We start from the raw sequence: 15257 nt of genomic DNA, 5'->3' as shown, positions 1-15257 counted from the left end.
TGAGCAAAACAGAACAAAAGAAAAATGTGTTTCCTTTCTAAACCTACATAGAAATGATTCAGGTATAATTTAGAGTTGTTAGCTTGTGTTGTACAAATGAACATGGTGACTGCTGTACTTACTACTAGCTTAATCAGCAAGCCTGTTTCCCTTCACCTGAAGAACCCATTGAAAGCATTTGGAGTTCTTTGTGTTCAGTATGATCGGTTGACCTTAATCTGTGAACAATCTGAAGCAAAGTCTAAACAATACAGACAGCTATTACCACCAGTGGTCCAGTCCTTAATGAAGCCTGATGAACCCTTGGCCAAAGAAGAGGAGGCTTTGTCGGGAGCTAGGAGCCAGTGAGCACAGCCTGGACGCTCAAAGGTCGGAAGAATGCCCAATTCCTGCCAGTCCCTGCTGCACTTGCTTCCACAATCTCACTTGTCAAGAACTGCAGATGTGGGTCAGGCTGGGGAAAAGAAAAGTAGGGTCGGTTAAGGGTGAAGAGTGGAATATAGAAAGAATAGGATGGGAAGAAGGACATGGAGAAATGCTGGTACCAGAGCATATTGCATAAATAAAACAGTCCCATCTGCCCAGTAAGTTAGGAACAAAGGAGACCCCACCAGCATAAGAGGGTTTTAGCTTGCTAGTGCTATTTGGGATGTGTGCCTTCAATTTGAAAATTGTATGTTCTTTGAAAATTTTTTAACAAAATAAATTTATACAGTGTTCATTTTATTTGTGAGCTGTTTCAACACAATTTAGTATTGGCTACCTAGTTCTAAAAGCATAATGTATTTCAGTTTATAAGTTTTTCACATCAGCATATTGCTGATTCAGAGGAAGGTGGTTTCTAGTCTAAGTTCTGACATAAGCTGTGTCCGTCTTCTATTACTGGCACTTCTAAGCACGAATCCCGATTATGACAAATACATGAGCTTTACCACATTAAACATATTGCCTCAGCCATTCCTAAGTATCTGCTTATGAAGTTGGACATGGTGAGTTTTCACTCTGCTTCTTTATTTTGGTTTCTTTTCTATCCGTAGGACATGTATTAGAGGGAGTGGCATGGCCCTTTACAGGTCACCTACACGTACATTTTAGCAGTCATCCCCCTGACACTGACCCACAGTGCAGAGCAGAGTCTGTTGCACTGTGTGAAAGAAGTAAGCATATTTAGAGCAGCACTTATGCTCAAATAAATTACCTTTCGATGACCTCTGCAGTAGGAAAAAAAAAGACGCTTTTCAGAAAATAAAAAGTTGGAAGGCTTAAAATACCACATAATTGTTTTCTTAAGTAAACCATTATTATAACTCATAAAAAGATTACTTCAAGAGGGCTAACTTCAAACATAACATGAATTATTTTTATTTTTGTACATGAAAAAGTTACGTAATAACCAAGAAACTCTGAACTCTGACAGTGATCTCTAATAGGTAACTGGGAAAAAAGTACCCATCAGTTGTACAAGTCATGTATTTTGGTGTTCATGAAAATCATCTGTACAAGAGGCACATAGGACATGAATCTAGTTCAGAGAGGGAAGGTCCTATGAAAATACCAAATACTACAAGTGGTTACACATACAGGTTCAGCTTGTTATTCCCTATTTTTGTTATCTTAAAAATAAATGCTGTATTATAGAGGGATGTTTCTTTACCTAAAAAGTTAGTGAATTAATGAGGGCTTAAATTTGGCATTCGTTAGTTAACCAGAATGTTACAGTGCTAAACAATTCTACCTACAGTGCAGGGCACGGACTCTGCAAGACTGGATGTCAGCTGGAAAATGCATTATCATTGCATTGTCAGAACAGTCATGGTTTTCCATTATAACGATTCTTGATTTTTAGGTATGAAATTGATTTAGCTTTGTAATTATAAATTTAGTTTCTATTCTTTAGTTAATACAGCAGTAGTTAGTAATATTTGTAACAGTTTTATTGGTATAAAAATTTTAATTACTGGACTAAGGCATACGTGTTCAGTTATGAGTCCTATTGCTAAAGCAGGTATACACATACAATGTTCCCTACAAGTAAACGTCAGAATCATCACAGATGCTCCCTCCTCTCCCACTCTGGAGAACTGGAGTAGGACAGCTTCAAGTTCTCTCCTCCTCATGGGTGGGCTACAGGGAGGAGCATCTATTGTGGCAAGCTTGAAACCTTTTTCCCACTGACACATGCTGCTCGACATGGAAAAGTTCTGTGCAGAAAGTGGCAGCGTCCTTCATGAGGTGGTACATGGGGCAGACGTGGAGTGCGTTGTAATCGTCTTTTGTATCAGCCTCCCTAAAATAGACTACCATGTATTTGTGTAGCTGGGTCTGGCTTCTCAGATCGCTGCAAAAGAGGTTAAAAGCAAGGGGGAACAGGTCTTGGGAGTTCTCACGGGGGCTGCCCTCGCTCTTGCCACAGGTACCATCGCATGTGGCGTTGACTTCATTGGAAAGAAGGAAAATGACTTTATCCGCTGCTTTCTTCTGAGTGGTAAGCCACTGCACGGGACCCATCTCGGCTATTTTCTTTTTCTGCCACTTGTCAAGGATAACCTCACTTCTGCAATGATTTTGAAGAAATTCAGTGAAGTAACAAACTGTGTGATGGAAACATATTTCAGATGGGTAAACCACAAGAATCTTAATGGGAGGCAGTAGCATGGCAGAAGGGAAGGAAGTCTTCTTGAACTTTTCTGTGGGGGGAGAAAAGCATTTGTTATCTACGAACAGCACCTGGCAGGCTTTCACTCAAAAGATGTTGTAAATGCTTTCTTTTGTAAGTCCTTATCACTAAATCAGTTCTCCTAATCAAGCCATATCTTTTCAAGTAAATTCATAGAAACCATTTAGGCTTGAAGTACTCTGCTTTAGGTGGGTTGTTGTAACTTTAGTATTTTCAGTGCTGTGTATAAACAGGAACAACCTGACCTCTGCCATGTTTTGAATTGGGTCAACTCAGTAGTTGTTCCATCTACTACCTGCAGGTGGGAGCTTCTTTTTAGTTCCATAAGGTTAAGTGGTGCCCCATCAACTGGAATACTGTCCTGTACGTGCAGAAAGGACCTTTAAATGTACTGTAATTAACACAGGCCAAACAGCATCTTCTAAATATAAGTATTCCTGTGGTCAGAGTTCCGCATGCCTTTCGCAGCTTAGAGCGTGAGATTACTCTTGTTGAACCATCAACATCACAGACAACCCAAAGGCTGCCTTTCTATTTCCTTTTCTCCATGTGGAGAAGGGAAGCGGAGGTTTTTCAGTATGCTGCCCTCTAGCGGTGGATCTGTATAAATACTCTGGTTTCTATGTTCAAATCCTCAGTGTTTCAGAGTTGGGGAGCTCCTTAGAGTATACGAATCCAAGTGACTTGTTCTTACGCCCTTGGAAGAATTATTTTTAAAAAGTAGGAATCAGCACAGAGCACCTCTCACAGGTAGATGCACTTTACTATTAGCTATCTTGTGCCCATTTAGTACTTGTAGATGCCTCAATGGTAAAAATAACGGATGACAAGTCCTAATCCCTGCTTTACCTTAGCAGAGGTGATCCAGTCATTAATTATATTAGTCTTTTGGGGAGGGCTCTAAGGTATTAAATAAATGCTAGCTGACTCCTGTCTAATGCCAAAATGTGATTACCTAGGAATCTCCTTTAAAACAAATCCAAAGTATTATTCCCACATTCAGGTTTCTTTAAAGAACTGCATTATAACCCTTACCATGCCTCCACTTTAGACAGACGCCAATTGCCAGCACACATGTGGCCACCAGCAGAGCTGGGAGGAGAAGAGGTATCCAGCCACTCAACACACTTCTGTCTGGAGAAAACAAAGCTTATTCACCTTCGGCAAAACAAAACCAAATTACCTCCTTTTTGGAAACTAAGATTTTCACTCTATACTTTGTTTAGATCCCTTTAAACCAAGGGTCAGTAGGTCTCTAAGAGGTCTGCCGAATGGTGTGTTTTTCTAGAGTATCCAGATCTTCCATTAGATTCTCAAAAGGGATACGAGATGCAGAAGGTTAAGAACAGTCCTCTACAGTCACTTTGGCTTCTTACTCCATATTTACACAGGCATTTGCACTGTGGTAACCAGAGTTTATGTTCTCTTTTTTTGTTCTTTGACGAATTAATGCTATCCTGAGTGCAACTACTTAACACATAGTATGTATAGATGGCATTTTTAAAGGCTGTTAAGACTGAAAATGTCGGGGTGACACCACCGCCTCACAGGAAAGTTGACGACGGGGTAAGCTCAGGCGCACAGACGCACTCAGGTCCCAGAGCACATAGAGTCAGGAGTGTCAGGCACCTGGGTTGTCTGCACTTGGTTTGGCTGAGTTTCTAAGAAGAACACGTTCCAAGTTTGGACCCCACCCATGGGCTGGTTCCGGAATATTTTATTTGTTCATCTGTAATGAAAACACTAACATCTCTAAGTCCAGAGACACGTTTCCAGAACATGCTGTCCTCAGACACCAGGGAGGCGTGTCTTTTGGTGCCAATATTCCTAATTTATTATCCAAATGTGCTGACGTGACCCCATCAGGTTACAGTAACAGGTAGGCCTGGGCCACCGAGACTGGTAAGAAAATCACAATGCAGTGACGTGTGTGTTGTTCTTTGATATTCTCAGTCCTTTTATGCTCTTGACTTTTTTCAGCAAATCTTTGTGGCACTTCGAACACCCATTCTGCACTGTTTATTTTTGCCCCTTCTTGTGTATGTCCTGCTTTGTAAAGGATCTCGAAGTGACTGTAGAAATAAAACCTTGATTCTTATTCAGATTACAGGTTCCCTGGGACAGATATGACATCTTTCCCTGCACAGCAGTTCAGCATACGCAGGCAGGGACTCTCCCTCACACTCCCCTACATATAACCCTGTCACATATTGAATGGGGGGTGGTGACAGTGTGTCCTTGATCATCCTGTGAAAATGACGGGGCACTTACCATTATCCAGAGGAAAGGGGGCACCCGTTTGTGGGCAAAGCACAACAATCCCCTTGCGTCGGATGCAGTCATTGCCACAAGTATGGAAATATGGAGTCAACTGAAGAAAAATGAGAGGCTTCAGAGTAAAATCTCAGTATTATTCCTATTCCCACCAAAACTTCCCTTTTTTTCTGGTTTCCACCCTGCCCCTCCCACCCCCACCTTGTACTAATACTTCTTTTTTTCCCCCTTGGTCACACTAATATAACAAAGCCCTAAAATCCCAACCAGTGACCCAAGACTGAAACCTCCTAAGTTTCCTGGGGTCTGAACCTAAACTTTGTACACGTTGCTAATATGTTAGTTTCCATTTCTAAATGGGTTAGGTCACATCCTTATATGCAAATATTAAAACAAACAAACAAAAAACAACTCAGCAGTTGAGCTGCTATTGTTATGCTTTATGACATGTAAGTCCTTGGAGACTAGGGAAATCTGGTTTCCTGGAAAAGGGTGGTGCAGTCATAATATGCTGACAGGTATCTGCACCCTGGGGCTAAGCACGGCCTTTATGTTCCAGAGAATAAAACAAAAGTTCCTTATATCTTGGGTATGGCTGTGTCCTATTGGGACCCTGGATGCCACCCCTCCCCCCCATAAACTCAGATTTGAAAGGGATCTGACAGTATCTGCTAGTCCATTGGAGTAAATGGAGGCCCTGAGAGGACAGGCAGTTGCCCTTCAAAGTTCCTACACTAATCAGGAAAGGAAGCCTTCGCATTTTACATCCTTTGTTATTTCATCTTGCAGTTAAAACTGAGGCTTGGGAAAATGAAATGGTACTCCTGTCTCAGAATTACTCTGAGGCTCTGTGACAAAAAATGGAAATGAAAGCACTCTGGAAAGTCAATAGCCACTAATAAAATCAAAAAGGACCATAACCGTATGTTCAGCTTCCCGACCTCACCATTGTAAAGACCGAGACAAGGATTCCCCACTGACGTCACTTAATGCGAAGCTGTGGGCGGAAACGAACTGGAGGAGAGAACTTACCTACTTCAACTTGGAAAGGACTCATCAAAAGCCATGAGTGGGGGTGAAATCAGTTCTCAGTACCCTTCCCTTCCCCAGAGCTCAACACTGAACTTTACCTGGACCACAGCACCTTCGCTTTCCCCAGTCACTGGGACTAGGACAGAAATTCGAGTTCCTTGATTCTGCTGCAGAGAAGTGAAACAAAATCAAGAAGTATGAGCCAGATGAGTGCGTAGATCAAACACTGCCAATGAAGAAACCACTCCTCCCAAAATGACTTTCTGTTCATTAGACTGTAGGAATAAAGGTTCATTTCATACTTCTGAACTCTACCTTTGCTTGGTTTTACATTCACAGGGACATTTCCAGGGATGCCCCCAGGAACTTGCTTTTTTCCTTGCTGAATTAATCAAAAGAGCCCAGCACATTTGGACAGCAGACAGTGCTGCCTGTGTTCTCTCAAAAGAGAACGTGCCCAGGGAATCCTAGAGTATTCACACCTTTCTGGAGGTTGAGGGTGGGGTTGGTCTTAAGGAAATGAAGGAAAAGTGTACCTCTGAAACATGAGACATCCCAATTACAAAGTTACTTTGGATAAAAGCCATGTATCTGTTTCCAAGGGTACTGGTTGTAAAATTCACTTCTACTATCTCCTCGTTCTTCTTACAAGCAGTGATGTTTGGATCCCACAGACTTCCTATTAGTCGAGAGAGAATCACGTGGATGAAGTTGCAAACTCCCTCATTTAAGTCTCCAAAAGGGCTTGACAGAAACAAATACAAGTTCTCAGGCACACATCCGAGCGATATGGACTCTACCACACAGTGTGCTTTTTATCTATCATTGCTCCTGGACTTTCAAAGGAGTTGCTGCCCAAGAAAGTTTAAGGACCCCAAGCTACTGCTTTGCTCAAATAGCTTCCTGAGCTGAGGGTGGTGGGAGGCACCGAATGGGTTCTACTCCTCACTTCTGTTCTCAACCTCCATTCTGAGGGACGGGCTGGGGCCAGTATTTTCTCCTTTCCAGGACAGGGAGAAGGAGCCACAGGTTAGGAGAGGAGGCATGTCTAAGATTATAGAGCAAGTAAATCCAGGATCAGGACTACAACTGATAAAACACTCTGGGTTCCAGGAGCTTCATCCAGCAGACCATTCCGCCAGCTTGACTGGATATGAAGAAATAAGGAAATGCCTCATAGCTCAGAGAATACCCTGACAGGTCTCCTCAGAGAAAAAGCCAGTTGTTTCATTCATATGACTTGCAAATGAGCACGAGGTTGATTTCCAGGAACACGATATATATAATAGCACGCATTATTTTCTCCATCTAGGAAACCATTTCAGGCCCTCGTCTTTAGGAGTTCAGCTCTCGGACTGACTGAAGGCCCTCAGCCCTCCTCACACCCCGAGCGTCTTCCATACTCCAGATCCTTCTTGGTGGGAGGCAAGAGGAGACACAACGCTCCAAGTCTGCCTTCCAACAAGGAGACCATGTGCAGCTCAGTCTGACGGGGCACAGGGATGTCCCATGGGATAGGGGTGCCTAAAAGACAGGGACCAATTCCCCCGAATACTACTAGCCTCCTAGGTATCCCAAGACTACTCATATATTACCCAGAAATTTACACAAGTCTTTGTAAAGTCCTTGGAAATTGGACAGTTGGGACTGTTTATCCTAAAGGGGCTGAGTTCAAAATTCAAAGGGTAGGGGCAGGTTCTAGTCTGGAGTGTGAGAGACGAGCTCCGTAGGACCCAGGTTGAGAACATGCTTCCAGGGCATTACTTCAGCTAACACTCCCACCTTGAAGCTCTGCTAATCCAAACAAGGTTCTCAGGGTCCCTATGGCCACAGATCAGTGGTACTGGTGCCTGAGCAGGTGGAAGGACATACAGATTCCCCTCCGATCGTGAAGGGCTTTTAACCGGCACCATTGTAAATGCAGTTCGGGCTAAAACTGTTAGTTTAACCACGAGGGTAGTGTTTTCCTGTGACTTCTGCTCACTACATAAACCTCCTAAGAGTCTGTCCTTCCCTGGACAGGCTACCTGGTTCAGTGGGCACAGCACTGGCCGGGGATCAGCCTGAACAACGTGGATACATAACCCCGACCCTCAGCCTCAGTTTCTTCATAGAAGACGGGTTGAGCTGTGGCTGCTCAAGTTAGGAGTTTCTTCTAACAACAAAAGCAAAAGCTGTGTTTACTTACCCAACTCAATGCACTTCTTTTTGAATTTCATTACATGGTCTAGGCAGCCTGGAAATTTGAATGAAAGTTTTTACATTTTAGAAAAGGTATCCCTGCTCCACCCCCTTGCCAACAAGTACACACACACATATATGCTTGCCACACCCGTAACAAAGTGCCTGAACATTCAAGACGTGAGGGACGATAGCAAATTTAAATGGGACACTAGCATTTTGTTGTTAAACAGATTATCTACCCATGAAGTGATCACCAAAGTCTAATTTAAGTACAGCTTTTATCAAAACAGTGTCTATGATTCACCAGGAGAAGATTCAAACCATCCTTGAAAAATGGGGTTTAGTAATATGTGTAAATTACTTCCCCTTCCAGGAGGTGGAGCTTCATCCCTCCACACACACTCCCACCCCAGGGCCAGGCAGACTTAGTGAGTTGTTTCCAAAAACTAAACTTGGGAAGGGGAAAAATAATCGATTAACGCGGGTAAGCCTGGCAGATGACATTTAACCAAATGATGAAAGTCAGCATGACCAATGATGTGTGATGTCACCCACCCCTGACAGCATGGGATGAGAAGGGTGCTTCACCCCTGCAGTATTCTCTCCACCCAGATTGGGGGACATTTTAAAAGACGCCTGGCCAGTACCCCTCAAGACTGTCAAGATCATGAAGAACAAAGACAGACTAAGAAACTGTCACAAACCCAACACAAGGGACAAAATGCAACTGGGACAGAAAGAGGACTTTAATGGAAACGCAGGTGAAATCCAAATATAGTCTAAAGCTTAGTTAATAGAAATGTACAAATGTTGGTTTCTCAGTTGTGACAAATGTGCCGTGGTAATGCAATATTTTAATGAAAAAGGGAAACTGGGCGAAAGGCATATGGAAACTCTTCGTACTATCTTTACAACTTTTCTATAAATCTAAAGTTATTCCAAAATAAAAATGTTTATATTTTAAAAAACGAGGTTTGGTCTCATCCAGAAAGCTGGAAACTACTGTGTAGTAAGTGGTGTGGCACTGAGAATAGCCTGGACCACAACCTCAAAGAACAACTATTGGAAATTGCCTCATTGGGCTCCAAAGCTTTGCCTGAGACAGAGGACAGAAGTGGGGCACAAAACAGGTGACCCATCCCAGATGGAGTAGTGTGGACGCTGCTGCAGTCAGGTATCACGCTGAACCCTTCACACGTGGTCCTGTCTCATCATTACCACAGCCGTGTGTGTGACATTGCAGGTGTGATTCTGGAGAGCTGATCGTATGCCACAGAGCAGGGGAGAGAACCCAGCTTTCATCTCAGTGCTACCCTGCCTCTCAACGACAACTCCGGGGACGAGCTCACTGGTGTCTATACATCCTCGGAGACCCAGCAGCACGTCGTCAAACAATATAGCATGCTAGGAAGCCATGACTGGAACAAACGTCTTGTATCCATGACAGAGTGGCGAACATATGTTGACCAATAAGGACCAGAGTTTGAACAGCAGCTTTACTTTTACTGCGCGTAAAACCCAGGCCAAGTTACTTAAGCTCTCGATTTCTCCATCTGTAAAACAGGGCTATCCCAGTCTCAGGGTGGTTGGAGGCTTAAGTGAGATGATGCATGTCAGGTGCCCAGCACAGGGCCTGCCACACAGAAATGGGCTTTTTCCGACTTGACCCTTTTTCCATTCTGTGAGTGAGGTGCAGTGACTATTGTGTCCGTATTCCAGATGAGGAAACCAAGACTTGGCAAGGCCAAATGCCATGTCCAGGCTGCCTTGGCTTCTCTGTACCAACCACATACCCCAAAGCAAATGGCCCAGCAAGACAGAGAATAACAGGAGAGTGAGGAAGTTTACCTGGTGAGGTGAAATTCACAGACATGGAGGGGCTGTCTTCATTCATATTTGCGTTGGGGATATTATGGGCCCCAATGAAATAGAGTGTGTTCAGCTCTACAGGAAAGCCGATGTAGGAAAACGTCCACTGAAAGGCAAAGCAAGGAACCCCTGAATTTCTGAAACTGCAATGCAGAAACATATTACCTTTGTGTTGCCCTTTTCATTTATAATTTCATTCCTCAACCTACTGCTGAAACTTATGTCTCTAGCTAATGTCTATGTAGGGAATGGGCCCCACACAATTTTTCAGCCTAACTCACGGAATCAGAGAAGTAAAATTTTACAGCCAGGATATAATTCAAGTTCAGCTCCCGTCACTTTGCTGATGGGGAAACTGAGGCCCAGAGATGCTGACTTGCCCAAGACACACTGTAAAGAAGTGGCCAAAAATGGGCTTTGAACCCAACTGTCACGCTCTAAGTTTGAAGCTGTAGCTGCTCACCAGCCTGCTCACCCCTATGCAGAGGGCCTGGCTAGTTTAAATGACAATTAGCCAAGTTCCTCAAAATGCTTACTTTGCCACCAGAGGGTCTGGTCTGAGTCTGGAAGGCCTCTGTGTAATTACACCTCACGCAGCTGTACGACTGGAAGTTGCTTTTGCCGGTCACACAGATCTTGGTGGCCGTCAGCAAGCGGATGCTGGCTACCGAGACAGACAAGAGAGCAGTTATTTGTTCAGTAGTTGCTGTGTGGCCGACTTGATGCTGCAGAGTTTACATGTCTCATCTCATTTCATATTCACAACATCCCTTTCAGGTAGGTACCATGATTGTCCCCAGGTGACCCACGGCGTGAGTGAGGCTTAGGGAATTGCAGGGAGCTTTGCCTAAGCTTACAGAGCTCATCAGGGGCAGAATATGGATTCAAATTCCAAGGCCCAAGTTCTTTCCTCCTTACAGGTGAGCCTGCATTTCACAGGATACCTGCAAAGGTGACTCCAGCTCTGCACTATTCTGGGTCTCTTCAAAAGAAAAAGCCCTCCAGTGTCATCCCCAAACCGTGCCTGTTCCGAACGCATTTTTATCCACATTGATTCTTTTCCCTGGAATGCCCTTTCCTCCTGTTCTCTGCCTCCCCAGGGCTTTCTCCTTCAAGGCCCAACTTACGTCTATAACAACAGCTAATAAATATGAGAGCTCACTCTCTCCGAGGTATGGGGCCAAATGCCTTACTGCATAACCTAATTTCAAGTGGTCTCAACAGGGTCCTCTCCTGCTCCTCCTGCTTCCATCCCCCTCACATGAAGCATAGCTTCTTCCCGGATTCCCTGACACTGTCCCTTGGTCTGTAGCCGACTCACTTCTCTGTGCCTGGCACTCCTGGATTCCTGACTGAGGGAATTTAACTGAATTTAGTGGGTGGAAACCACAGACGAGGGCCTTAGTACCCCAGGATTGGTTCGTGGAAAGAACTCACAAGCTGCCTTGGGGGAATGACAGGACTTTCACAATGCCATTTGGGAAGTGGAAAAGTCATCTGCCTAAGCCATCACTTTTGCTAAACTTAGGGGAATCATCTCTGGCCTTCCCCTGTCTTTGTCAATGAGGTATAACATTACATACAGAGAAGTACACAGATGAGAAATATACTACCTGGTGACTGTTCTCACTCATGAACCCCGGTGGAGAAACACCCCAGGAGCGCCCCTCATGCTTTCTTTCAGTCACTCACCACAGAGTAACCACTATCCTGACTCCTAACCCCTTCGTTTTGTATTCGTTATTAATGGAATCATATGTATGTACAACTGTAAGCATTCATGCAGATACGAATGTATAACTCTTGAGTCTGGCTTCTTACATTTGTGAGATTCATCCATACTGTGTGTAGTTACGGACTGTTCACGCTCATTGCTGCACTGGATTCCATTGTGTGATTCCTATTCTGTCAAGCATTTGAATGTTTTCTACTTTTGCTTGTTAATGGATAACGCTACTATGAACATTCTAGTACCACTATGTGGTTTTGGGTGCACGTTTGTATATATTCTGCTGGGTATATAGCTAGGAGTGAAATTAATGGGCCATATAGTCTGCACATTTCTGCATAAGTAGATACTTTAGGGCTTAACTTTAACTGATGCAAACTTACCATCTGCCCGGAGTACCCAGCTTATGTTCATTAAAATTGAATTGTCTTCCATTGCAACACTGCTCATAACAGGCACCACTCGAAGGTCTCTCAAGTCTCCTGGGGTCAGTGTGTGTGGGACTGTCCACTCTGGAGACGGTCCTGGGAGAAGGCGAGACTGCCCGTGATATACCCCTCCCTCGCCCAGTTCGATGCCATCTCCTCTAAGGGACCCACCCTGATCCAACCCTCATTCACAATTCATCTCTTCTTCCTGCCAAGGCAGGACAGACATTTCTCAGTTCTGATTTGTAGCCGAGGTGATGCTCAACCTTCTGGCCCCAACGTACAGAGCACCTGGGACCACTCCCGGTGCCTGCGTATGTATGTATGTATGTATTTAGCGTAGTTGACCTGTTTATTAGGATCAGTCCTGCCTTCCCCACGCCTCAGCCTGGACTCCAGCCAGTTGGCCCACACAACTCCTTCCTACCTCCTAATCTTTGCTGGTACCATCGCTCCACCAGCTCATTCCTTTTCATCCACATTTCTTGAGCAGAAGTCCACCCATTCTTCAAATGCTACAATCGCAAAAACTTCTTCTAATTTGCTTCCTATTCTTAACTGTAAGTGACCTCCCTCCCACAGCGCTTGATCTCCCTCTGAGGAGTAGCAGACTTCACTTTCTTCCTTGCACAGCGATTCCCGCCCTGCCTATGCCCCTCTTACTGGCCAGAAAGCCAGCCCATCTGAAAGACCAGGAGCTCTGCATTGGGCAGAGAGGCTTCACGTGCATCAGCTAACTAATGGTGAACACTGAGCCTGGTCTCCAATGACCCACTGCCTGGATTCAGACGCTGTGTAGAAGTCCAACTGTGCTTTCAATTTCAATGTAAAGCCCCAAATATCCATTCCCTAGCGTACCTACCCAGTTCAGAGCCGCACCGAATCGTCTGCAAGAAAGAAACCAAGCGTCATGCTGAATGCCAGCAAACCACAAGCCAAATTAATCAAAAGACCATCTTTTTCCTTAAATGCATATATGAGTAACAAATGCTCAAAGAAAAGCTGAGCTGGTTACTTCACAGTTTGGGGGAGACTAAGCGGCCTCATTGTAGGCTATGATGAACCATAGATTTGTTATCAGTACAATAAGTCTTCAAGCCTGCTTATTGCCCCACTTAAAGACCAGCAGTGGGTCTCCACCTGTCGCTGGGCCTCGGCTTTCCCTGCTACAAGCAGGGGATGACTGGATCAGCATGAAGACCCCTTCATCCTCCAGTGTTTAACTGTAGGTTTTCAGGACTGTCCACAGTATATTTTTATTTTCCCCAGGCTAAAGTCTGGCTGTGCTAAGATGAACAGAAGAAAGCTGTGAATGCAGTTCATGGTACCATCCCCAGGCTCTTTAAAATGCTCGTCTTCTAATACAAAAAGACTAATTTACCTGAACCACATAAAATCATAAAGCAACTGTAATTTCATGTTATCCTTTTAAAAGAACTTTAAAAAAATAAAATAAATACGCATCATCAGTGTCCAAGAAAGTCCAGTACTAAATCCTTTGGAGTTTACTGCTCATGTCTTTTTATAAGAAAAACCAATTAGTACTTTGGTTTTGGAATAAAATACTGGACCTAAAATATTAACTCTTAGGCAGCAGCAAGTTCCTAGTGACAAGTCCACCAGCTCTAGAGGCTGATCCCTCTCAGCCTCGACATTTCTCAACACCTTGTAAGACAGAAGGCAAGACTTTTCATGGTTTGAGTAATCTGGATTTAAGTGAAAGTGTCAGTCACTCACCTTTGTGTTTTTAAAGCTGAACTCCAAGGCATAGCATCAGACATTATTTTAAACAAATAAGCCACCATGTTGGGAGCTGAGTTCTGTCGAAGGGCTGTGAGAGGAGTTTTAGGAAGAAGTAAAGCAACAGCTCTGAATTTTACAGAGTTCACTGTTGGTCTGATGGCAACTACTGCAAAAGCAATTCTTCCCTTAGTGGAAAAGGCCAAGGGGGCCGCGAACTGAGACAGACAGCAAGGATTGTAGCTGAAGACATCACAACACATGAATGAGGTTTTTCTTTCCATAACCATCAACAAGTAGCCACCATGCTTTTATGTTATATGCTGTGTTAAAAGCGTGAGGATATAATTTCAAATGCTATTTTGTGGATGCGCATTTTTTTCTTGGGTGACCCAGAGGATTCCCTCAGTCCTTCTAGGCACTGGGGAAGAAAGGAAACTCCTGCAGGAGAGCTCTGGAGCTTACCAAGATGCCCCAGCACAGTGCGAATCAACATGGCAAAAAAAAGGAGTGGTAATGGAGAAGCAGTTCTTGTGCTCCAAAAGGTGGGCAGACCTCAAGAAACCCCAAACAGTAACAATATTGAGCACCTACTATGTGCCAGGCTCTTTGCTGCTGCTTTGCAGGCCCTGTCGCTCCCTGTTCAGTACTAGACACTGGAGAGTTAGGTATCAGGCTTCCTTTTACAGATGAGAACACGGAGGCTCAGTGAGCATAAATGACTGAAATAAGAACACACGGAGGCATTTGAGCCCGGGTCTGTCTGATTACCACGCCCCCGACTCAAACAGCCTGAAGCTCGGTACATCCTGTCTGGTTCCAGCTGGGCTGGCCGAGCAGGTACCCCTCTAGACGGACCTTCACCAACGCCTTGGAGAGGCATGAGCAGGCGGGTCGGCCACCGTCAGGGGTCGGGCTCGAGGGACGGGAATGCAGGAAAGGGGCGCGGACGGGGACTTACCGGCTCCGGGGTCACAGCACCCCAGCACAGCACGGCCAAGCTCAGCAACACTAGCGACATCGCGGGGCCACTGCTCCCCACCGCGCGGGGCCCCGGCCAACCTCCCGCCGCGCTCTTATCCGGGCGCCCCGGGCCACCCCTCCGGGCTCCGCCTCCCACAGCGCCGCCCTGGCCCCGCCGCCCCTTCCCCGGGTGGGGAACATGGAAGAGTCCTCGTCTGCCAGGATTCGGAGGGATGGGCCGGGTCTAAGCGGCTCGCGGCCCTTCGCGGGCAGGGCACTAGCAGCCAGGGCGCGCGCCGTCCCGGCACACACGTGCGTGCAGTAAGCCAGGTGCACGATTGCATTCACGCCCTCGGGCTAC

The 15257-nt window shown here is 45.1% G+C and overlaps 1 protein-coding gene across 1 annotated transcript; it reads right to left on the bottom strand.

Annotated features, from left to right (window-relative positions):
• Positions 1 to 1349: 1349 nt before the first annotated feature.
• On the bottom strand, positions 1350 to 15068 carry IL17RB (interleukin 17 receptor B). Its single transcript, XM_033132032.1, has 11 exons — positions 14895 to 15068; positions 13056 to 13080; positions 12149 to 12289; positions 10573 to 10700; positions 10016 to 10142; positions 8172 to 8219; positions 6520 to 6662; positions 6082 to 6150; positions 4949 to 5048; positions 3713 to 3811; positions 1350 to 2687 (listed from the first exon to the last, which is right to left on the bottom strand). Exons 1-11 carry the CDS (start codon positions 14952 to 14954, stop codon positions 2125 to 2127), a joined length of 1503 nt encoding a protein of 500 aa, XP_032987923.1. The 5' UTR covers positions 14955 to 15068; the 3' UTR covers positions 1350 to 2124.
• Between the last annotated feature and the right edge of the window lie 189 nt (positions 15069 to 15257).

This window comes from Rhinolophus ferrumequinum, chromosome 17, assembly GCF_004115265.2.
Source record: "Rhinolophus ferrumequinum isolate MPI-CBG mRhiFer1 chromosome 17, mRhiFer1_v1.p, whole genome shotgun sequence".
Classification (NCBI taxonomy): domain Eukaryota; kingdom Metazoa; phylum Chordata; class Mammalia; order Chiroptera; family Rhinolophidae; genus Rhinolophus; species Rhinolophus ferrumequinum.
Note: the sequence above shows the minus strand (reverse complement) of the source record. Positions and strands in the feature narration are given on the sequence as shown.